At 41.1% G+C, this 24,521-nt stretch overlaps 1 protein-coding gene across 1 annotated transcript; it reads left to right on the top strand.

The window, feature by feature from the left end:
* Positions 1-4,894: 4,894 nt before the first annotated feature.
* On the top strand, positions 4,895-24,516 carry LOC139279311 (stathmin-like). The gene is made up of 5 exons (XM_070898439.1): positions 4,895-4,949; positions 9,487-9,566; positions 20,163-20,326; positions 21,338-21,529; positions 24,132-24,516. Exons 2-5 carry the CDS (start codon positions 9,554-9,556, stop codon positions 24,192-24,194), a joined length of 432 nt encoding a protein of 143 aa, XP_070754540.1. The 5' UTR covers positions 4,895-4,949; positions 9,487-9,553; the 3' UTR covers positions 24,195-24,516.
* The last annotated feature ends 5 nt before the right edge of the window (positions 24,517-24,521 follow it).

Genomic DNA, 24,521 nt, shown 5'->3' with positions numbered 1-24,521 from the left:
TATTGGTTTCTGGGTTTTTTTTCTCTCCAGGAGCAGAACCTTCAGTGGTTCACGTTTTCTTGATTGTACCCAAAGCTGCTGCCATTCTCATTGCAGGATTAGCTGTGCTGTGCAGTGTTCATTATGTTTATATGGCATTCATTGTCTAATTTAATGACTGTTGATCCAGTTTTTCCCCATAACATTTTTATTAAATGGCAACAGGGACATGTAGTCAGGCATTACATGATGTACATCTACAATCAGAAGTTGCTGGGTCTCTTGGGACTGAGGGTGGCCCTCCACTTCAACTGGATCATGGGATTGGCAAATCCTGCTTCCACTGCAGTTGCAGCCACAAATGGAAATGGGGGTGAGCAATAGCTTCCTGCATTGTGCCTGCTGATCAGCAACCTGCGATCAGTAAAAATTCCATGATAACCCCCCCTGCAAGCTTAGAAGCCAGAAGAGAGCCAAGCTGCTCCCAAGCACACAGCACCAGTCTGAGCATTCATGAGATGCAATCACTTGGAATTAGTTTTCTGCTACAGATCATTTTTCCATCTGCTTTGGGTTAGTTTGAAGCTGCAACACCATCCAATGGTGCTGCTGCAGCAACCAGGTGCTCTTGCATAGCTGTGCTCTCAGACTAGACCCTCATAACACCTTATTTAAATTCCACAGATTGCATGTACTTGAGCTGGCCTTTAAGGGTGGGAGTGAGTGACACTGGGGTCTGATATATTTGGTTCACAGTGACTCAGATTCCTGGGGAACAGAGAAAAGGAATGTGGGTTATATGCTAACAAGTTTGCAGCAGTATTGTGCTTGTGTTTGCTTTAGCAGCAGTGAATGAGGAGACCCAGAAGGAAAGTACTAACTTTGAGCTTTACCATTGCAACTCCTTCAGTATTGTGATGCTTTGAAGGGCGGCTTCAAAATTGCTCAATGACATTAAGTTGAAGGGACGCTCTCAATGGTGGGCTTGTTCCTGTTGTGTGCAGCCCTAGTGGGTGTCATTAGGGGTGCATGCATCACTCCACAAATGGAACCATTTTAGATTTTAGCAAATCATTTTGTAACAATAGGTGTAAGGTTTAAAAATTATACCTGTTGCAAAATGATTTGCTAAAATCTAAATGGTTCCATCTGTGGAGTGATGCATGCACCCCTAATAACAGCAAATGCCCAAAATCTGAAATGAAAGCAGAAAATGCTGGTAACCCGTCGGGCAGCATCTGGGGCGAGAAGCAGACTTGCTGTTTCTGACCTGTAACTAGGTGTAAGGTTGTTGGCAAAGTGTACCATTTTGCTGCATCATGCACATTAATCCTTCAAATGGTGATCTCTCGCTCCTTGAGTCAGAAGGTTATGCATTCAAGCCCCACTCAAGATTTGTGTGTAATCTAGGCTGACACCAGTGTTTCAATGATCACCTCTTCTTCTAAACTTGAGTATAGATTCAATCTTTTCTCAGGGACAAATCCTGCCCCCCCCTCCCCCTCAGGAATCCATCCAGTGAGCCTTCATTGCACCACCTCCAAGGCAAGTATATCCTTCCTCCAGATAAGGAGACCAAAACTGCACAGTACTCCAGGTGTGGTCTCATCAAAGCCATTTTGCAAAACAATTGTGGCAAGACTTACTTATTCTTGTACTCCCAACAAAGGCCAACATGCCATTTGATTTTCTAATTGCTTGCTATACCTGCATGCTGTTTGTTGTATGAGGACAGCTAAATCTCGCTGCACACCAACATTTAATTGTTTCTCACCATTTAAAAAAAAAAAACACTTCTATTCTTCCAAAGTGAATAACCTCCCATTTCTCCATGCTCCATCTGCCACCTTATTGCCCATTCATGTAACCTGTCTATATCCCTTTGCAGGCACTGTGTCCTCACAGCTTATTTTCCCACCTAGCTTTGTATCGTCAGCAAACTTGAACACATTACACTCAGTCCCTTCATCTAAGTCATTAATAAAGATTGTAAATGGCTGAAGCCCAAGCATTGATCGTTGTGGCACCCCACTAGTTACAGCCCACCAACCTGAAAATGACTTGTTTATCCCTACTGTTTTCGGTTAACCAATCCTCTATTCATGCTAATATATATATTGCCCCATAAGTCCTTGCGTACCAACCTTTTTAATGTGGCACCTTACAGAATGCATTTTGGAAATCAAATATATACTGTGTCCCTTTTTTTTTCACCCTGCTAGCTACATTCTCCAACAACTCTAAAATTTAACAATTTCCCTTTTCATAAAACCATGTTGACTGCCTAATTTTCTAAGTACCCTGTTTTCTCCCTCTTTAGTGGGGTTACATTTGCTACCTTCCAATCTGCTGGGACTGTTCTAGAATCTAGGGAGTTTTGGCAAATCTCAACCAATACATTCACTATCTCTGCAACCAACTCTTAAATCCCTGTAGGCCATCAGGTCCCTGGGCTTTGTTGGCTTTTAGTCCCATTAGTTTCTCAAGTTAATGGGATATTAGTCCTTGTTCTCGGCCCCTTGTTTCCCCACTTTTTGGTATTCATTTTTGACAATACAAAATATTTGAGTGCTATTTCTTTCTTCCACAATTTCTTGTCTCCGCCTCTAGGGAACCAATACTTATTGCCACTTTTTACTTTTCCATGTAGAAGCTATTACAATCTGCTTTTATACTTGCTAATTTACATTCATTCCATTTACTCCCTTAACAATTTTTTGGTCATCTTTTTTGGTTTTTAAAGCTCAATCCTCAGCATACTAATTCTTCGCAGTATAAGCCTCATTTAATCTAATGCTATCCTTGCCTTTAGTTAGTCACGGATGGATCACTTTTCCCGTGGAGCTTTTATTTCTCTTTGTTTAGAATTTTGGAATATCTATTTAAATGTTTGCCACTGCTTATCTATCGTCATCCCTTTTAATCTAATTTCCCAATCTACCATTGCCAACTTTCCCCTTGTACCTATGTAATTGGCTTTTCTATGTAATTCTCACCAAGAAATTGAGATGGAAAATGAGCAAGACCCATCGAGTTTGGCTTCTACCATCCTGGTAGCCGCATGACATAATACTGGAGTTGTTGATTAATCATAGCAATCAATTTAAGTCGACAACAGACCCAAACCTGACAAGGAAAACCCAAATGGTGGAGAGCTTTGGGAACCATGGGTCCAAAGACATATGTTCCCCTCAAGCATGTTACACTCATGTCATGTCTCAAATTAATCATGCAGTATTCCCAAAATGTTATTTTCTGAAAGACAACTTAGCATGAATTCAGACAAATGCAAATTAGTTAACGACTTCCATCATCTCCCTAGGGAGTTTGTTCCATAGGTAGACTAATATGCCCATTGAAATATTGTTTCCACAGATTACTTTTGAATTTACTCCCTTACAAGCGCAAGACCTGTCTTCTGGTTTTTACTGTTCTAGACGAGGTGAAAGTTTTGTCATGGTTGATTATCTTGTCCCTTTGGAATCCTAAAAACGATCAATTAGGCAGCATTGTGTTTTCAACAGCGGTTACTGTTGTAACTCTTGACATGCTAATGACTAGTCCTAAACCCTAAATTGCAGTGCCAATGGTGATACAGGGCCAGCGGTGGTATCAATAATTGCGACGTGAGCGGTGATGCAGGTCAACTGGGTTGTGAATCATCAATCCGTATCAAAGCAATTGTCCTCAAACTGACCCTTTGAATGAGCCTATTTACAGTATGGCCTTAAAATGGAGGGGGTAGTGGGTGGAACAGACCCAGTTAAACACAGCTGCACCTCAACAGCAGAATAATATACATTGTGCATTATATGGTACGGCCCTCGCCATTGTACGGTACTATGTATTTGTAACACCAAAGTTCTGATTGGTCCCCTTGGATGACCAGACCAGGTTTCTGATAGCTTTATTGCTTGGGAACAGGCTCCTTAAGGAGATTATGGAAGCAGTTAGTATTGATTCATACAAATGCAAATTATTTAATCACTGCCATTATAAATCAAGGCATCATCGTCCCCACTTACCATGAGTAACCCTACGGGGTATCCATTGGATAGCGGATGAGAAACCTGTTGAACAATGTGATGCAATGCAGCTCACTGCTTTTACTGTGCGGTTTATTGTGTTTTTTTAACCACTTTGATGATGCTTTTATTTTAATGTAAAGAAAAAGGTCAATTTCCCTCGCAAAGCACGTGACCCTCAACAACTGGCAGCCAATGGGAATATATGCCAGTGCTAGGGTGTGTGGTCATTTTATTTCAAATGATTTTATTTAAAAAAATATAACCTATTGAATAAACATATATTGTTTTTATATTGTGTCAGCTGTGGCTCAGTTGGTAGGTAGCACTCTTGCCTTTGAGTCAGAAGGTCATGGGTTCAAGCTTCACACCAGAGAATTGAGCACAACAATCTAGGCTGACAATCCCGTGCAGTACTGAGGGAGTGCTGCACTGTCGGAGGTGCTGTCTATTGGATGAGATGCTAAACCGAGGGCCCCGTTAGCACTCTCAGGCGGACGTAAAAGATCCCGCGGCACTATTTTGAATAAGAGCCGGGGAGTTTTCCCCTGGCGTCCTGGGGCCAATATTTATCCCTCAGTCTATCATCACTAAAAACTGATTATCTGGTCATTATCACATTACTGTTTGTGGGGTGGGCTTGCTGTGCGCAAATTGGCTGCCAGGCTCTTAACATTACACCGGGGACCACTTCAAAATAAAAGTGCTTCATTGACTGTAAAGCCCGGTGGGACGTGAAAGGCGTTATATGAATGCAAGTTCATTCTTTTTTTATTATAAAATGCAACTGCGACCTCAAACTTAAAAAAAAATTTAAGCGTTAAAATAATAGCGGGCTGCGCGCGGACAGCGGTTGGCCGTTGGTCACGCGGTTGATTTGAATGTAAAGGGGCGGGGCTGGCGGCTGGCGCGCTTTGGCGGGGCGACAGTCGCTGTTGGGCAGAGGTAAATCAAGCTGATGTGTTAGGGCGGCTCCCACAGCCATTACCGTATAGACAGACGCGAGGCTTCTTCATGATGGTTGGGTTTTTTTTTTGGGGGGGGGGGAATGATGGAGGAGGGAATGAGTTTATTTTAGATTAACTTTAGCCACCCCCCAACCATCCTTTCCTTCAAGGCTGGGAGCCGCCTGGTGTTTTAAAGGGGTACAAAAAAAATGGTGCTTGCGAACACACATGTGGCTGGTTCGAGCTTCGTTCCCTCCTCCGCAGTCTGATGCCGTTCAGTAGCCCGGGCTAATATTGGGTTCCCATTCCTGCTCACCCTTCAGTTTAACCTCCCCCCCCCCCCCTTCCCTTCTCGTGAAAAAAAGAGTTGCTTGGAATGGCGAACCGATGTGATGCCTCGTGCGGTCGAATAGCAGGGCAACTATCTAGGGCGGGTGGGAGGAAGGAGGGGGGTCGACGACGTGAGTTGACAGACTATTGGCAAACCCCCTCCCAAATGGTCTGAACTAATTCAAAACTGTTTCTCATGGGTTGCTATATTTGTCACACTTCGTAATATTTTATTTTAAGGCAATGTTAGGTAATTGGGTAATCTAGAACCTATTTATTTTTAAATGTTGTTTTCTTTCATTGTAATAATTTGACTGTTGGTCATAATTCCACCTTGGTAAGTGTGGATCAAACTTGAAAGAATTATTGTTGCAGCAAGGTCCATCAATTTCCCATTGAGAGGGACCTTGCTAAAGAGATTCAGTTATATTGCTGCAATTTATCTGCCAGAAAATGTACTGTAAAAGCATTTAGTTTGAAAGGATTAACTACTGTGAATCTGTTTAACACAGTAGCTGCGTTGACTGCTAGAATCACAATGTACAATATCAGAGGGTATATATAATATGGTAACTTTGCCCCATGTTTCACCTGTTTATTGAAAAACTTTATTTTAAAGTGGAAAGTTTTTTTTCTCAAAAATACCATGAAGACAACTTGGAACAAAAAAATACTTCCTCCAGATGACTATGTTGTTTGAAAGTGCTTCTTGAATACATTTGCCAGGTTCTGTAATGTGATGTGTTTGCGTTAATTGATCCTTGTTAAATATTGTTAGTTATCTTTTAATTGTTCTCTTTTCCCAGTGATCAAGAATGTGTCCTTAAAATATTGTCAATTCCTCCAGCATGTGACCTTGTTGCCTTGTCTCTCCATTAACTGTGGTGTTGGAGAAATGAAGCTAGGCTTGAAGTGGGTGGAGATGCCCCACTACTATTTGCTAAGAAACCCATCTTTTAAAAAAAAAAAAAAGTTATAAGAAATAGGAGCAGAAGTAGATCATGGCTGATCTGATCTTGGCCTCAACTCCACATCCCTGCCCTCTCCCTGTGACCCTTGAGTCCCTTATCTCTCAAAAATCCATCTTTCTCCATCTTTTAAATATATTCAATGACTCAACCTCCACAGATTTCTGGGGTAGAGCATTCCAAAGACTCACGACCCTCAGAGAATAAATTCCTCATTTCCGTTTTAAATGGGCGACCCCTTATTCTGAGACTATGCCTCCAGTTCTAGATTCCTCCACGCGAGGAAACATACCTTGCATCTACCCTGTCAAGCCCCCTCAGAATCTTACACACTTCAATAAGATCACCTCTCATTCTTCTAAACTCCAATGACTATAGTCTCAACCTTTCTTCATATGACAACCACTTCATCTCCAGAGTGAACCTTTTCTGAGCTGCCTCCAATGCAAGTGTATCCTTCCTTAAATAAGGAGACCAATACTGTACAAAGTACTCCAGGTGGGGTCTCACTAACACTCTGTACAGTTGTAGCAAGACTTTCTTACTTTTATACTCCATCCCCTTTGCAATAAAGGCCAACATTCCATTTGCTTTACCTGCATGCTAACTTTTTGAGTTTTATGTACAAGGATTCCCAGATCCCTCTGACTGGAGCATTTTGTAAGCGCTCCCCATTTAAATAATTTGCTTTTTTATTTTTCTTACCAAAGTGCATATCTTCACATTTTCCCACATTATATTCCATCTGCCAAATTTTTGCCCACTCACTTGGCCTATCTATATCCCCTTGCAGATTCTTTGCATCCTCACAACATGCTTTCCCACCTCTCTCTTAGTATCATCAGCAAATTTGGCTACATTGCCCTCAGTCACTTCATCCAAGTCATTAATATAGATTGTAAATAATTGAGACCCCAGCACTAATCCCTGTGTTAATTGCCAACCTGTGTTTTCTGTTAGCCAATCCTATAGCAATGCTAATATCTTACCCTCAACCCTGTGAGCTGTTCTCTTCTGCAGTAACCTTTTTATGTGGCACCTTATCGAATGCCTTCTGGAAATCTAAATACATGACATCTACTGGTTCTCTTTTATCCATCTTATTTTAAGCCCACCATCCACTTCTCCTGCTGGGCTGAGTGGAATTTTTTTTAGAGTCTTGGATGCCCATAAATTGAAACATTCAATGATATACTCTTCCTATGCTTCCACTTCCGACAGGACTATTAGCATTTGAAAGAGAAAAGACAGATTAAAGACAAAAAAAACTGCAAAATGTGTAAATCTGAAACAAAATCAGAAAATGCTGGAAAAATGCAGCAGATCAAACAACATCTGCAGGGGGAAGATGGCAAGTTAATACTCTAGCTCAGGCAGCATTTGTAGAGTCAGAAAATACATTAACTTTTCAGAGCTGCTGTGTAATTCCAGCATTTTCAGTTTTGTTGAGACGAGACAGAATGTAAAGCGAAGACCCTATGTCTCCTTATTTTCTATTTGCTTTTTATCCAGATGCTATTGCAAGTGCTTTGAGACACTGCAACATGATAAAGCATTATGAGTACGAGCATTTCAGTAAAAAGTGATGTCACAAAGTAATTCACTTTTTTTGTCTTTTTCCAGTTGAAAATTTACTGGCAATACTAAATTGATGTGCCTTAGCCAGTGATACAACTGTCTACTTTGATCATTGTGACTAAGAGCTATTGAGAAATATCCAAGATTCATTGGGTGGGTGAGGGAGAAGGAGGAAAAACTGGAGTCCTGGGTCACTTAGGATTACCACAGTTGAAATTATTTTTTAAAATTTATGAATTAGATATAGAAATTTATATTCACAATCACAAAGAAGCACCAGTGCATTGTACTAGAAAGTAATTACCCAGAACACACAAACTTTCTTCTTGATTTTATCCCAATTTCCTTTTTCTCCTATTACAGATGGTAGCAAGGAGAATCTTTTTAAATTAAAACTTGTCACCCATTGTTTGTGGCATGTGTTCTCAGGATATGGTCATATTACTTGCTGAATGAATTTGGTGCAATAAAACAACCAGGCCAAGCTACATAGAAAATAGGTGCAGGAGTAGGCCATTTGGCCCTTCGAGCCTGCACCGCCATTCAATGAGTTCATGGCTGAACATGCAACTTCACTACCCCATTCCTGCTTTCTTGCCATACCCCTTGATCCCCCTAGTAGTAAGGACTACATCTAACTCCTTTTTGAATATATTTAGTGAATTGGCCTCAACAACTTTCTGTGGTAGAGAATTCCACAGGTTCACCACTCTCTGGGTGAAGAAGTTTCTCCTCATCTCGGTCCTAAATGGCTTATCCTTAGACTGTGACCCCTGGTTCTGGACTTCCCTAACATTGGGAACATTCTTCCTGCATCTAACCTGTCTTAAACCCGTCAGAATTTTAAACGTTTCTATGAGATCCCCTCTCATTCATCTGAACTCCAGTGAATACAAGCCCAGTTGATCCAGTCTTTCTTGATATGTCAGTCCCGCCATCCCGGGAATCAGTCTGGTGAACCTTCGCTGCACTCTCTCAATAGCAAGAATGTCCTTCCTCAAGTTAGGAGACCAAAAACTGTACACAATACTCCAGGTGTGGCCTCACCAAGGCCCTGTACAACTGTGTAGCAACACCTCCCTGCCCCTGTACTCAAATCCCCTCGCTATGAAGGCCAAAATGCCATTTGCTTTCTTAACTGCCTGCTGTACCTGCATGCCAACCTTCAATGACTGATGTACCATGACACCCAGGTCTCGTTGCACCTCCCCTTTTCCTAATCTGTCACCATTCAGATAATAGTCTGTCTCTCTCTGTTTTTACCGCCAAAGTGGATAACCTCACATTTATCCACATTATACTTCATCTGCCATGCATTTGCCCACTCACCTAACCTATCCAAGTCACTCTGCAGCCTCATAGCATCCTCCTCGCAGCTCACACTGCCACCCAACTTAGTGTCATCTGCAAATTTGGAGATACTACATTTAATCCCCTTTTCTAAATCATTAATGTACAATGTAAGCAGCTGGGGCCCCAGCACAGAACCTTGCAGTACCCCACTAGTCACTGCCTGTTTTCAATAGTTTGTTGTCTCAGAGCTTTAGCATAAGAATTTGGGATTTCTCTTTAAACTGTAATTTGCTGGCTTGAACTTCTAAAATAACAAAGTTTTGGAATGACTTCTTTAAAATTTGCTATTATTTGCTCATTTTACAGGTTCTTCTGTTTACATTGAACATTTTTCCTGTCAAGTTTAGTTTCTGTACCGACCATCTTGTTGAACATGGCTTGTACTGGTAAGTGTGACCTTGATCCTGAACATTGGGATGCCTAATGGACTTTTTGGCATTCTCTTTTGGCTGAGTAGAAGAGCAAGAGCAGAAAGAAATATAGATTTATTTAATTTCCCAGTTACGCATAAGGAATGGTAACAGTGACAGCGTTTGATCTGATCCATGTATATGGGACTTTGTTTTCATCACAATTTTGCTATTGCTTAAAAGACATTAAATGTGACCTGATATTTTTATTCCCCCCCCCCCCCCCCTTAATTTATAGTGGAAATTATTTTAGGCTCTTTTTGCAAGTTGAGGAAAATAAGTCAATCTTGAACAGAACAAACTGAAAGTACTTAACACATAATCTGATATGATATTATGATGAATGTGGAAGGTGATCTATTTAAATGGTTTGGATTTTGTGGAGATCAAGAAGTGAACAAGGAGGGCCTTTGAGAAATAGCCTCGCTATGATGAGTTTATCAGTAAAGTAGGGATGGAGGCAGGCAGTGTTGCAGAAGTGAAAGTAAATGGTCTTGGTAATGGATAGGATATGTGGTTTGAAGCTGTAATATTGAATGCAGCCTGAGCGAGCAAACAGGAAGGGGTGTAATCAATCACGAGAGTGTGGCGATTTCGATGGGGGTTAAAAATAATTGTTTTGATCTTCCTGAAGTTCAATTGAAGGAAATTCTGGCTCATCCATGACTTAATATTAGACAATCTGGCAGCATAGAGAGTATACATGTGAAAGCTGACTGGCCTGGGTTTTGCGATGGTAATGACGGTGAAATTGTGTTCGCCGTGTATGGTATGCCAAATTTCTCCATTATAGAAAATGGCGAGATAAAAAAAAATAAAAAATATATTTAATTTTTTTTAAGTTTAAAAAAATATATATATATTTCTACCTCAGCCTCGTGTGTATGTCCCAATCTTTATCTTGCTCTCTGTTTTAAAAAAAAAAATAAGTAAAAGTGAATTGATCAGTGCTTTTTATTTCCTGGTTTGCTGTCTGTGAATTCTTCAATGTGATTGAACAGCTTCACTGCTGCTCTATACTAGGGATCCCCTTTTGACAGTGCTACAATCAATTTAACTACGAGAACGCTCAAGTTTTCGCCACAGATCACGAGATCTTCGTTGACAGCTTTCTTTGAGGTCAGTGGCGATCACCGTTGCTTCGCCGCTGACCGCAAATTCCGAGCTTATGTTTATTGATGTGACTGACGGGCAGTATGGAGATGAGGGAGAGGAGAGGGCTAAAGATAAAACCTTGGAGAATTCCAGAGGTGGTCGTCTGAGCTGGAGAAGCCACTGCTGGATATGTGCTACCTGCATTGGGATAAGCAGGAATGGAATCCCTTGCGAACAGTCTACTAAGGTGGAGGAGAGCCAGTGAACAAAGCTGGAATGGATGACTCTCCAGTTCTACAGAGGTGAAGGAAGCATAATATGTTGTGGTTGCAGTCACATGGGATCATTAGTGACTAAGTTAATAATTCCGTTCTTTTTCCACTTCTTCACAATCTGAGTTGAAGCACTGCAGCTGTTGTGTGGACTGGACTGCAGGGAAGAGGTCATGCCTGATTATCTGTGTTCGTGTTAGTGTTTGTCAGAAGAATCACTCAACACTCAGAGTCGGTTCCAACGCCAGTGCGGCCTTTATTTACGCCAGCGGGGAGGAAATCACAAGACTGAGTCCAGGCTTCTCTCCGCTGAACAAAGGGTTTCATGGATCTTTATATGTTTTACAACAGTTACATACAACAGTTTACTACAGTTACATTAGACCAATAGCGTTAGTCTCTAAACGTAAACTGGCTCATGTGTTGCCAAGAGATGTGTTGCTAAGGGGTGTGTTGCTAGGGATGACTCATGTGTCTTGTAACATGGCCTGGGCCTCTCTTATCTTACTGTCCTTGGATGCTGGCATTGGGTAGCCTCCTTATCTCCATCCTGCTACAGAGCTGTATTGTTACTAGAACATTTGGTCCTGAGGTCTAGCTGATTAGAGACACCTGCAGAGTTTGCTTGCTGGTCCTGTGTGTGGGAAACAACAAGTATCAGTCTCCAGGAATGCGGTCTATTTCAGCTAACATAAATCCTTTGAGGCTTCACTGGTAGCCATTTTATGGTACAAGTTACATATTTAATTCTAACCTTATCCTACAGGTGCCGTTGCCCTAGGGTGCCTAATACCTACAACAATTCCCTCCTTTCGGTAAGGGGACTAGTCCTAGTCCCCCTTTAACCGACCGCCCTACTTATGTTAGATTTTGTGCACGGCCCAGTAATCCCTTCCTCAACGTGCTGGCCAGTCACGCGGTTTCAGGAGTCCCGGTTGCTTAGATCAAATTAACTAAGGTCAAATCCTCCTTCTCCTTTATTAGATAGGCTTGTTTATTATTTGGGGACCGGTCATGGGTCCCTCTTCGTTGTGCATGGTGCCTGCATGCCTGGCACGCCATTATGCCCCATGTTATTGCTAAGATTGTATCCTGACCAGTATGTGTGAAATTATACGAATCCAAGGATGAATGTTCACATTTATACCCCAGTCCCAGACCTTTCTCCACCAACTCTGACTTTGTAAGTCTATTTCGATATCTTCTTCCAGTACTTTGATTTTAGTTTGCAGTTGGTGGTAGAGCTTTACGGATTGACCCACCATGGGCCTCAATAGGGACCTGATCTGGCTCCTCATAATCCTGCAAATGATCATGGAGCTGATCGGTTACATCAATAGCTTCAGGCTTCCGGCGCCTAACCTGGGTGATATGTGCTTGCCCGATCGTGACAGGTCGTAGTGGCGTAAAGCAAAAGCTTGGCTGTGGTATAGGGCACTGCAGGTCATTATACTGGTATGAACGCTCTGTGGTAGAGATACAGTATCTTCCTTTTCCTCCATAACCTGACCTCGCGAAGTGCCTATGTGCGGACACTATTTCTTAGTACACACCCGTCAGTTCGGTTAAACCCGCACTCATCTAGCTCCCCTCGGCCTACCGGGTGAGGTCATACTGTGATCTCCCCCCTTTACTTGCAATCTGTTAGGGAAATCCCTGTAAGTATGTTGTTTCGATGAACGGCGGAGGTGGTGGTCAGATAGTAACGCATGGAGACATTTTCCCGTATTACTCCGATATTCTCTAGTTGGTATAGGGGGAAAGGCCCTGAGTCCGGCGTGGCTATAGGGATCATCAGGACTATCCCTATCCCAGTATTCCTACCCATCTGGCAATCTAGAATTGCTGGGTATACTCGGGTCAGTCCCTTCAGAGTACAATTATCTAGTGTCTCCCTCTGGTTAGCCAACTGAGCCAGTTGTGAACTGTCTATCCAATCGGGTACTTTCCCGCGTTGGATCTGGTCGAGATTGTGGCAGATCTGTCCTACCATCCACAAACCATAAGCGTGACAGAGTTGCCCCTGTCTTTGCTTTCCTGTATCTTTTTCTCTATCAATGAGGTGATTGATGGTTTTGGCGTGAGCTTCCAGGACTGAGATGCCATCCAACTGGATTTCGGCACCCTCCTTTCCTAGGTTGGCTTGGTCTTCCTGGTTTTGCTCCACCCTCTCTAATAACCCCTTTATCACCCCTCTAAGCTGTTCCACCCTCTCATTTAATCCTTGTATGTCTATCGGGTTTACTACGGAGGTCCCTGTATTGAAAATGGTAGCAATATCGTTAATTAGTTCCCTCTTTGTCCTGGGGGCTGACCCCTGTCCTCAGAATCTACTGGCACCCATTGCATCGGCAGCCTGCTGCATTACAACTTTACTTAATACATTGTACATTTTCCTTGACTGTTCTGTACAGTATTCCGGCATCTGAATGCTTGAAATATTGATCAGAACAGGCACAACTTCATGTTTAACATTATCATACAATAATTCCCCTTCGTTGTATATTACAATCCCATTTTCTGGTCCCTTAGTAGTCATGGGACAAGGCAGTTCCTCGGGCAATGTAGTGGTTCTTATGGGACGCGGTGTCGGAGGGGGTGAGAAGCATACATACAATGATATTGCAGCCGCCCCCACCTCCTCGTAGTACCCACACAGCCCCACTCCCTTTTTGCGGATGACTGATTGCTGGGATTGTCCCGGAGGCGCGCAAATTATGCCGAAAGTACATTCATCGGGCCCTTTGACATCCCTCCGTTTAATGCAGCTGCTCCTTATACCCGTGGAGCACTGTACACATACTCTTATTCTTATTAGGATTCTTATTAGGATTCACTTGTAACCATGCATTAAAATAAGTCCTGTCCTTGCTCCAGTCCTTGGCTGCTGGGATGCACATTCCATCCGTTAAATTAAACAAGACTCCATAGTTCATGTAGTTGTTTATTTCCTGAGTGCGCTGCAATCCGTCGGTGTCGTCCAGGGTACGTGCCTGTCACAGGGCTATCCATATTACGAGGCGTGCCGTTCGTATTCCCATTCTGGTAGGTATTATCTGTAATTTTAAACAGACGGCCTGGTCGTCACCAGGGGTTAGGTTTTGCTCTACGAGTATCCCTGTCACCCTGCGAAATCAGAAGCACAAGGTTATAATCGAACCATTTCGAGTTGAATCTGTGGGGCGTGCGCCCGTGTCTTTACCCACTTAATTATTACTCAAACTCCTATTGTGACCAAGGCCAAAGCTATTCCTCCGAACATCGTTGTCTGCTTTACCGTTAGGTTGGGTTTGTGGACTACACCTACCCACCGTGGGGTACATTGGCTCTATTGCCATAGGGGATGGTGCTATGGCTGCGCACTGCACTATCCGTCTAGTCCCGTTATCTCTTCCAGCCTGTTTATCTTAGCTTTTAACTCTTCAATTTGTTTTATTGAGTATCTATTTCTTTATTGTATCAGGCAAGTATTATTACATAAGCTAGTTCTGTTTTTCATGTTTCCTCTGTTAGGTGAGTCTTTTTTTTCTTTTAAGAAATCCAAACTAATAATGTTCAGTATCTTAAGCGGCTGTCAATGGAAAGGGTTAACTCCTTTCCAGGTTTGTAAGAAGACCTGATGTCATTACGTGACTTCACGTAATCATCTGGAAAAAAAAGTCTTTGTGCCTTCAAAACGTACTTAGAAATTAGGAATCCGTTAAACAGCATAAATAATAAAAAAATCTTCTCATCAGGGAAGACGGCATTTTAGAGTAAACTCCAATGTTTTCTTAACTTCTAATTCAAGTACTTGCCAAAGAAAATTTTTTTTTTTTAATTGATATAAAACGCGACCACACATACAATAGCAATTTTGTTTACTGAAATTAAATTTTTTTTTAATTTCTCTCTCAGCACAAAATCTAAACTTCTGGGACAGTTCCATTTTCTATAAGAATTTAAGAATTCAGTAAGATTCTCTAATTCCCAGGTTTTTTTTTTCTGTGCTGAGTTCGCATAGCTTAGATCTTCAAAACCCTCCTGCTTGTTTAGACTGTTCGGGACTTTTCTTGATAAACACTGTCCATTTTGAAAATCTTTTCAAACTGCATTGAAACTTTCTCATAATTTAAAATCATTATCAATGTTGAGTGTTTTTTCCCTCTTCCAAATTTTTTCTCTTTTTCTAATTAAACCAATATCTTTTTTTTTCACAGCAAACATCAACTAGTATTTAGTAAGTTATTGTCTTTTTCCATCACAAACACATTTTGTTTACTTTCAAAGTGGCGTCTTTATTTTCTGTGCCTTCTCTGAATATCTCAAAATCCCAATTCAAACTTTGTAATTTCAATCTTTATTTAAAACCTTTTTTTTTGCTAGAAGCTCTTTTAAAAGGCATTCTTTATCTCATTCCGAGACTAAATTTATGTCTTTCCACCCAATGTAATTAATCATTGCATGTTTTCTTTCGACAAGTAAATTCTTTTTTTTTAAACCATCGGGACCATGTATTTTTTATCTTTTGCTCAACAAACCTATCCTTTGTACATTTCCGAGCTCCGTAACTTATCATCCGAATAAATCCACACCTGCGTTTCTAACTTAAATGTCTTAAAACTTCCCACATACAGGACAACACTACAAAGGGTTAAAAAAAGACTTCCACTCTGTTTCTAAAGTAAACAGACACTTGCATTCCTCTTCCAACCAGGCTTTCGGAACATGAAAACATAAAAAATTCATTCCGCAGTCAAAAATCACACAGGCACTTCTCATTTAAAACAGACGTTCACAAAAGTCTCTCTTCTTTCCTATTGTTTTGGCCGGCTCTATTCCTCTTCCATACTTCACCTAAGACAATCACCGTCAGTTTTTTTTTTATTGATTAATTTCCTATGTTAATTTACACGGGCTTGCAGTATCAAGACCACAGCCTTTTTTTTTCTTAGTTTCTTTTGCTTTTCCGCCAGATGGCGGGTAATGGACCCTTCTGATCCCCACTCGAGTTTACTTGCATTCATGGCCATTCCTGGGTAGGACTAGATCCGTTAGGTATCTACTCTGAGCTCCGCTTTCTGCCTAGCGTTACTTGTAGTAGACCGTCTCCTAGCTACTGTCAGGTCACAAGTTCTGCTGTTACACAGACTTATACAATTCTTAAAACGCGTTTAAGCAATTCCCGCAGTGCTTACATTAACCTTAACGACTACCTACCACTGCTCTTGCCCGTTGGTCCGACCCTGTTCACAGGTTTGGATTCCGTTAGCCGTTGTACACCGCTTGGTTCTACCCCGGGGTATATCTCAAATTACACTACTGGGTCCGGAAGATGTCTTTCAGTATCACGATCCCACGGTCCAAGTGTGTTCCCGGCACCTACTTAATTCCTGGCCGTCACGTGGGACTAAAGTCCTCTTAATTCAGGCTCCGGCTAGGTGTTTGCGATATTGGACCGTCCTCTAGTGTCAATCAACCAGCATCCACCTTCCGCACCCTTTATAATTAAAAATCGTTTTTTATACTCACCCGGGTTTTTCCAAGGGCGTCCAGCGACCCCGAAATCCTGTTTGTGACGCCACTGTTAGTGTTAGTGTTTGTCAGAAGAATCACTCAACACTCAGAGTCGGTTCCAACGCCAGTGCGGCCTTTATTTATGCCAGCGGGGAGGAAATCACAAAACTGAGTCCAGGCTTCTCTCCGCTGAACAAAGGGTTTCATGGATCTTTATATGTTTTACAACAGTTTACTACAGTTACATACAACAGTTTACTACAGTTACATTAGACCAGTAGCGTTAGTCTCTAAACGTAAACTGGCTCATGTGTTGCCAAGAGATGTGTTGCTAAGGGGTGTGTTGCTAGGGATGACTCATGTGTCTTGTAACATGGCCTGGGCCTCTCTTATCTTACTGTCCTTGGATGCTGGCATTGGGTAGCCTCCTTATCTCCATCCTGCTACAGAGCCATATTGTTACTAGAACATTTGGTCCTGAGGCCTAGCTGATTAGAGACACCTACAGAGCTTGCTTGCTGGTCCTGTGTGTGGGAAACAACAAGTATCAGTCTCCAGGAATGCGGTCTATTTCAGCTAACATAAATCCCTTGAGGCTTCACTGGTAGCCATTTTATGGTACAAGTTACATATTTAATTCTAACCTTATCCTACAGGTGCCGTTGCCCTAGGGTGCCTAATACCTACAACAATCTGTATCTGACAAAATGTCGCCAACCATATCTGCAGATATTGCTGAACCTACTTGGGAAGCTGTCTTCAGATTCAAAATCAGCAGAAAGCCTGATGTAGACCTATGCCATCTACTAGAATATCTGCAGTCATTGTGCAGTGTATGCAAGCACAGCCAGTGATAGTTGCAGTCACTGCTGCTCCCTGCTGCAATGCTGACCTATGGGGATGGTGCTACGGAGTGCGACTACCCTTAACTCCATGATTTTGTTCATCTGCCTATCTGCTTATATGATATCAAGTCATTGATGAACAAGACTGTCTTGCAGCAAGATGTTACAAGATTAAACATCCACTTTGGCTATTGCTAGAAACTTTGCACCCTGGTCCCTTATTTGCTGCTTGCTAACGCTGAACCTGATGGTTTGTGATCCAGTGCTGTGTTCAATCCTAAGCCGAGCTTCCAACCCCATAACTATTCCATCAATCCCTGAGTCAGTCTACTTTTGTAATACTACTAATCTCATTCTCTACCTCAGTGTTGAAGCCCTCACCTGTACCTTAGTCTTCTTGAGGCTCAACTTCTCAAATGCTCTACTCGCCAGCCTCCTGAACTCTTAACTGCATAAATACTGCTTGTATTAAGTTCTGTTCACCTATCATCCCAAGCTTTGTCAACCTCTATTGGCTACAGAACACTGAATTCCAAATCCCTTCATGGTCTCACTCTACCCTACTTAGTTTTGGCCTTGGATCAGTGGTAGAACTCTTTCCTCTGAAGTCAGAAGGTTCAAGCACATAATCTAGGTTGATCTTTCAGTGCAGTACTGAAGGAGTGCTGCATTGTCCGAGGTGCTGTCTTTCGGATAAGATGTTCAGGTGTATATAAAAGATCCTATGGCACAATTCAAAGAGCAGGGGAGTTCACTCCATGTCCTCATTTATCCCTTAACCAAAAACACACTAATTTGCCATTCATCAGATAATCTGGTCATTTATCTCATGGTTATTTGTGGAACTTTGCTGTGCAAATTAGCTACCACATTTTTCCACCAAATAATGTTTGGGGCCCTAGATGGGGGTGGGGGGTAGGTAAGTTTAAAAGGGCAAGTGTTGTATCTCCTGCATTTTCACGGGAAGGTGCTGTGGGGGTGGGTGGGGGAGGTTGTTTAGGGAGTGATTTGAAGAGTGAACCAGGTTGTCGCAGTGGGAACTGCCCCTCGGAATGCTGAACGGGGAGGGGGAAGATGTGTTTGGTGGTGGCATCATGCTGGAGGGTTGAAATTTTACATTTGGAGCATAAACTATTTTGAATGTCTTGGGAACATTGGCTTATTCCTGTCGAGGAAGACTCCTCGAGCCTGTTTTAGTCAGATTATGGCTGATCTGTACCTCTACTCCATTTCCTCACCTTAATTCCATATACCTTTAATAAGGGCATAAGAAATAGGAGCAGGAGTAGGTCATTTGGCCCTTGAGCCTGCTCTGCCAGTCAGTAAGATCATGGTCAGTCTGATCTTGGCCTCAACTCAATTTCCCTGCCCGCTCCCCATAATCCTTGACTCCTTTATCGTTCTGTCTATCTCCACCTTGAATACATTCAATGACCCAGCTTCTGGGGTAGAGAATTCCAAAGATTCACGATCCTCTGAGAGAAGAAATTCCTCCTTATTTCTGTTTTAAATGGGTGGGCCCTTACTCTGAAACTATGCCCCCTAGTTCTAGATTCCCCCTATTCTCTGCATCTACCCTGTCAAGCCCCCTCAGAATCTTGTATGTTTCAATAAGATCACCTCTCCGTCTTCTAAACTCCAATGAGTATAGGACCAACCTGCTCAACCTTTCTTCATATGACAGCCCCTTCATTTCAGGAATCAACCTCATGAACCTTCTCTGAACTACCTCCAATGCAAGAATATCCTTCCTTAAATAAGGAGGCCAAAACTGTATGCAATACACCAGGTGTGGTCGTGCCAACACCCTGTACAATTGTAGCAGGACTTCCCTACTTTTATACTCCATCCCCTTGCAATAAAGGCCAACATTCCATTTACCTTTCTAATTCCTTGCTGTACCTGCATGCTAACTCTGTGTTTCATGGACAAGGACCCCCCAGATCTATCACCGCATTTTGTAATCTATCCCCATTTAAATAATCTTAAAATAGATAACCTCACATTTTCCCACATATTCCATCTGCCAAATTTTTGCCCACTCACTTAGCTTATCTATATCTCTTTATAGATTATTTGCATCCTCCTCACAACTTGCTTTCTCACCTATCTTTGTATCATCAGCAAATTTGACTACATTAAACTCGGCCTCTTCATCTAAGTCATTAATATAGATTGTAAATAGTGAGGCCCTAGCACTGAGCCCTGTGGCACCCCACTAGTTTCAGTTTGCCAACTTGAAAATGACCCATTTATCCCGACTCCGCTTTCTGTTAGGTAGCCTATCCTCTATCCATACTAATATATTACCCTAACCTAACAAAAATCTTAATTGATTTCAGTCTTGAAAATTTCAATTGACCTAGCAGCCACATCTTTTTGGGTGATCGTTCCAATTTCCACTTCACTACCTATTGTGTGAAAAAAGTGCTTCCTGGATAGCTTAACTCTAATTTTAAGATTGAACATCCTTGTTCTGAATTCCCCATCAGAAAATAGTTTCTCTGCATTTAAAATTGTAAAGGGATTCAAAAGGGTGATCACCTCTCAAGCTTCTAAACTCGAGGGAATGCAACCAGACTTTAAGCCTGGTATCATTCTGGTGAATCTGCACTGTACCCTTTCCAAAGCCAATACATCTTTCTCAAGGTTCAGTGCCTTTGTTATAAATGTAACATTTAAATCATATAGCATTATACAATCGTTCATTTTATTAACTTTTAAGTTATATCTGAAAACCCTGACCGCAATCTTGTTATTTGACCTGCAAAATTAATGCATTTAGGAACTATGTACATGGAATGGACTTGGGCTAACTGCTGCCAAGCCATATTAAAAAAAAAAAAATGTACCTCTTATTTCAGATATTAAGATAAAAGAACTCGACAAGCGTTCTTCAGGCCAGGCTTTCGAGATCATTCTGAGCCCCACAGCTGAAGCAATTCCAGAATTTCCTCTTTCTCCCAAGAAAGATCGGTCAATTGAAGATATTCAAATGAAAATGGAAGCTGCAGAGAACAGACGAAAGGTACTTTAATGGAATATGAGCCAGTCTGAACTAAATGGTACCTAATGCAGCGGCTGTGGCCTGTCTGACAAAGTAACAGTGCTGCCGAAAATGGTTGATGTTTTTGTTCTGTGTTTCAGTACTATGTAATAGTTTCCTACTTTAGGTATTGAGCACTCCCATGTTTTATACTATTGGTATTGAGTGCTTAAAATCAAAACTGGAAAAACATTACAATCACTTAACAACTCATCTTGAGAACAAAAATAATCATCATGTATATCAAAGACTTGCTGCACTAGTTTCCCACATTATCCATCCTTGCAGAATTCTGGCAAGTAGATTGTTCTGGGTTTGTGGAACTGAACTGAGATTTCCTAAAATCACTAGGTCCTTTGCAGTCATTGTTTTGGACTGGATTTAAACAAGTTTGAGGTAAAATTATGTCCTAATTTGCTGTGCTACACTATACAGTCTGTGGAAGGGATAGGAGTTTGTTTTTAACCTAATTAATGTATAATTTGCACAGTAGGTAAATGCTCAGCATCCCGTTCCATGTAGTAATTTATTAGAGATAAAAAGAAAAATCTAAGCTTGAAATCTGGAACTAGAAGCAATGTGTTACAAAGGCATAGCATCCTAAGGAAGTAAATAGACAAATATTTTTGATGAGACCTTTTTTGAATTGTGAAGGACTCCACCCAAAATGTTAACCTATCTGTTTCCTGACTTGTATTTCCAGCATTTTCTGCCCTTATTAATATTTTTCACATGCTTAGTGCTTTAAAAGTGATTTTTCTTCTAGTTGTGGTATAATAGTTATTAATTGCTTTAAAGAGATGTTCATCTGCTAAAAGAATTCTGGTGATGTAGAAATGTACCTGTTTCTAATGTTTTTTTTTATTAAGACACAAATTTTCTTTTCTTTGCAAAATACTTTGTGCCAGGATGTGACTTGCATCTCTGAATTAGTAGAATGATCCTTGTGGCCTCAATGTTCAGCTGAACAATTGGTCTCTGTTCCTCCCCTAGTCACATGAAGCAGAAGTGCTGAAGCAGTTGGCTGAAAAACAGGAGCATGTAAAAGAAGTGCTTCAGCGAGCTATTGAAGAAAATACCAAATTCAGCAAAATGGCAGAAGAAAGACTGATCTCCAAGATGGAACTCATTAAGGAGAACCGTGAGGCACAGTTAGCTGTCAAGCTCGAGCGTCTTCGTGAGAAGGCAAGTTAACTTTAACACCATTTCCAGTAGAGGTGGAATCCAGAATGGCTTATTTCCCAGGGTCACCACTGGAACTTTTATCTTCCAATTTGTTACTCTTCCTCCTTTTGGGATGTAGGGGCATGGTTCCATGGATACTGGCAGGCGGCCCTCTTGTACTTTGCCTAAGTAGCCAGTTTTCATGTGAGTCTAGACAATGAAGACTGGCAGCTTATTGAACCATGGAGGGTTTTTGGAACCGAGTCTGTTTCTGTCCACATTTGCCATTTCCAGTACAATGAGATCCTGGGTCACACCTTGGACTTTACTAGTCTGTATGGCTTTCACACCATATAGTTCACTAACCCACTGAGCCATTAAGGGAGGCCGTTGGAACTTTCGAATGCAGCCACAAGATAAGTCATACTTGAGTGTAGTTACTCATAGCAGAAAATGATATTAGAGATCCTGAAACTGTTTTTGGAATATGACAGCACCTTGCTAAGAAGCCCACAAATAACATGTAATGCAGTAAAATTCTGTATATCCATTTGGAGTAGTGTGTGCAATGTTGGTCAGCATATCATAGGTACATTGAGGTTTGAGAGTGCAACATGGGGCAACCAAGGTGATAATGGGTTTTGGAAATCCTAGAGAAAAGTTTGCCTTCCTCGTCTTGGAAAAGATGACCAAACTGAAGTTTATCACATTGATCAGATGCATTACTTGTATTACAGGTTTCAAAAGCTAGGAAATTTTTTGTTTTTCAGTAAAAACTGTTTCTCTCAAAAGTAAATTATATTTGGGATAAGGTACATGTCAAGGCCATAGAACCCAATCATATCAAAGGCTTCTTTCAGAAAGGAGTAAGTAAACTGTACTGGGAAGGTGTACTTGAGATCAATCAAAGGGAAATTTGTTTGACCAAATATCAATACATGGGTATCAGATTTCAGCCTACTTAAAAAGAAAACAAATAGATGATCAGAAATATATTTCAATTATTTGATCACTTAGTCTTTTTTTTTAAGTGAATGCTGCGGGGTTACATCTGCTTATGCTCATCAACGTAGCGGTGATTGAAAATTTTTTGGTGATGATTGAATCAGAAGTTTCAGCTATTGCAAGAATAAATGGCAGCTGTGTCTCCATTCAGACTACCTGTACTCATTTCGGTAGAGGGTGTTTTATTGGTTTGAAGTCTGATCTAAAATGTGGGCAGCTACATGTTTTTCAAGTTAGTTGCTAGTTACTAGAGGGGATTTCAATTACTCAGTAAATGTGCTCTGGAAATCATATATCATGTGGTTGTATTCGAACTTGATAATGTCCAACATTGAATCTCGTCACAAGCATATAAACAGCCTGGAATTTCAAGTCTAGCTCAATCTTTGTCCATATTCCCTATCAAATCTTGTTCATTCTAGGGTTTCCTCAACATCTGCCCCGATAGTTTCCTCTCTGACAATTCAATAAAATGCAATGTGTTGATAAGGTATCCAAGACAGTGAGTGCATGTATAACCAATCTTGTTGACAAAGTAGCTTAATCGCTAGCTGACTGACTTGATATGTTGACGCAATACAAATATAAGCCAACTGTCTTTTTGATGGACTGTCATTTTCTAAAAGGGAGGATGGGCAGTTTTCTTGGTACTCCCAGGCTTGGGGGGACCTGCTCACAGGCATCTGCTCATACTGCTTTGAAACCGGATGTCTTGCAAAGAAGGGGTCCGAGTTGACTCCTTGTATCTCTGTATATGGATTCCCTTTTCACCATCTCCCTTGCCTAAATAGTGAAGTGCCTGGTCTCTTCAAGGCTGAGATTGGGAACTTAGTGTAGTAAGGATTGTGAAGATGAAGCTGTGTTGAGCAATGCAGTGGCAGAGTGTACTGGACTTCACTGCAGTAGCCCAAGAAGGTATTTATCAAATTATCACCTCTCAAACTAAGGTAATGTCATATGGGGAATTTCCTTACATTACAGGTTCTTTGTGCTTTTCTTTTCCATTTCCTTTCCTGCAGACATTGGCCCTTTGTCCTACACTACACGACTGTCTTGATTTGTTGATGTTGGCAGTAACACTGATCAGTGAGTGATTGATGACGAATCCTGTAAATTGGTATTTGAGGTCATTTGAAGAGGCTTCTAAGTCAGCAGAAGTAATTACATTACCAGCCCAGTATAGCACGTGCTGAATGTTGCTGGCTCCCAGTGGGTAAAGGAACAGGAAATTAAAATAGAAATCTTCTGGTTAGTTTTTTTAAAATGTTGCCTAGGTTGAAGAGTGTCCGCACTGGAAGCTCTCCCCTCAACTATGCTATAATGACTAGTTTATCATCTGGAGAATTATAATGCTTTATACAGCACATTAACAAAACAAACCATCTCATAGCACTTCACGATGAGTTACTTTTTGACAGCAGTTACTGGTATTAGGTAGGCAAACGTTAAAGCCAATGAAACTACTTAATGCAACTACATAACCCCATAAAGCTTTATGTTGAATTAGTCCAAAGCTAATTTTAACATATTTACGCATGGTTGTATAGAAACTATTCTCTGCATTAGTACACGTGTTAAACGATTCTCCATAGTAAAACACTCTTTTTGTATCATTTAGGACAAACACCTGGAGGAGGTGAGAAAGAACAGAGAGAGCAAAGAAACCGAAGAATTAGTTTAACCTTGTTTTTGAAATTGAGGGTTTTCAAAGAAAATGATAATAAAACCCTCTTACAGTGCTATAAAATATATGTAACCAGGAATAAGAATACATTTTGAATTGGGGGGGCAAGGACACTTGTGATTTCAAATTGTCAATTTTCTATCTTTTTTTCTATTTTTGCATTGCTGGTACTAAAATTTTAAAAAGATATATAGTTTTCATCCTGTTTCTCCAATAACAGCTGTACATGCTAAATGTTACATTTTTAGTCTCAATGTGTAGTTGTCCAAGCATGCCTAAACTTTCTTTTAAATAAAACTGAATAATTGCTGTCTCTCAAGTCTG

The sequence above is a fragment of the Pristiophorus japonicus genome, chromosome 14 (assembly GCF_044704955.1).
Source record: "Pristiophorus japonicus isolate sPriJap1 chromosome 14, sPriJap1.hap1, whole genome shotgun sequence".
Taxonomy (NCBI): Eukaryota; Metazoa; Chordata; class Chondrichthyes; family Pristiophoridae; genus Pristiophorus; species Pristiophorus japonicus.
The sequence above is the reverse complement of the archived record's forward strand: the minus strand, read 5'-3'. Positions and strand labels throughout refer to the sequence as shown.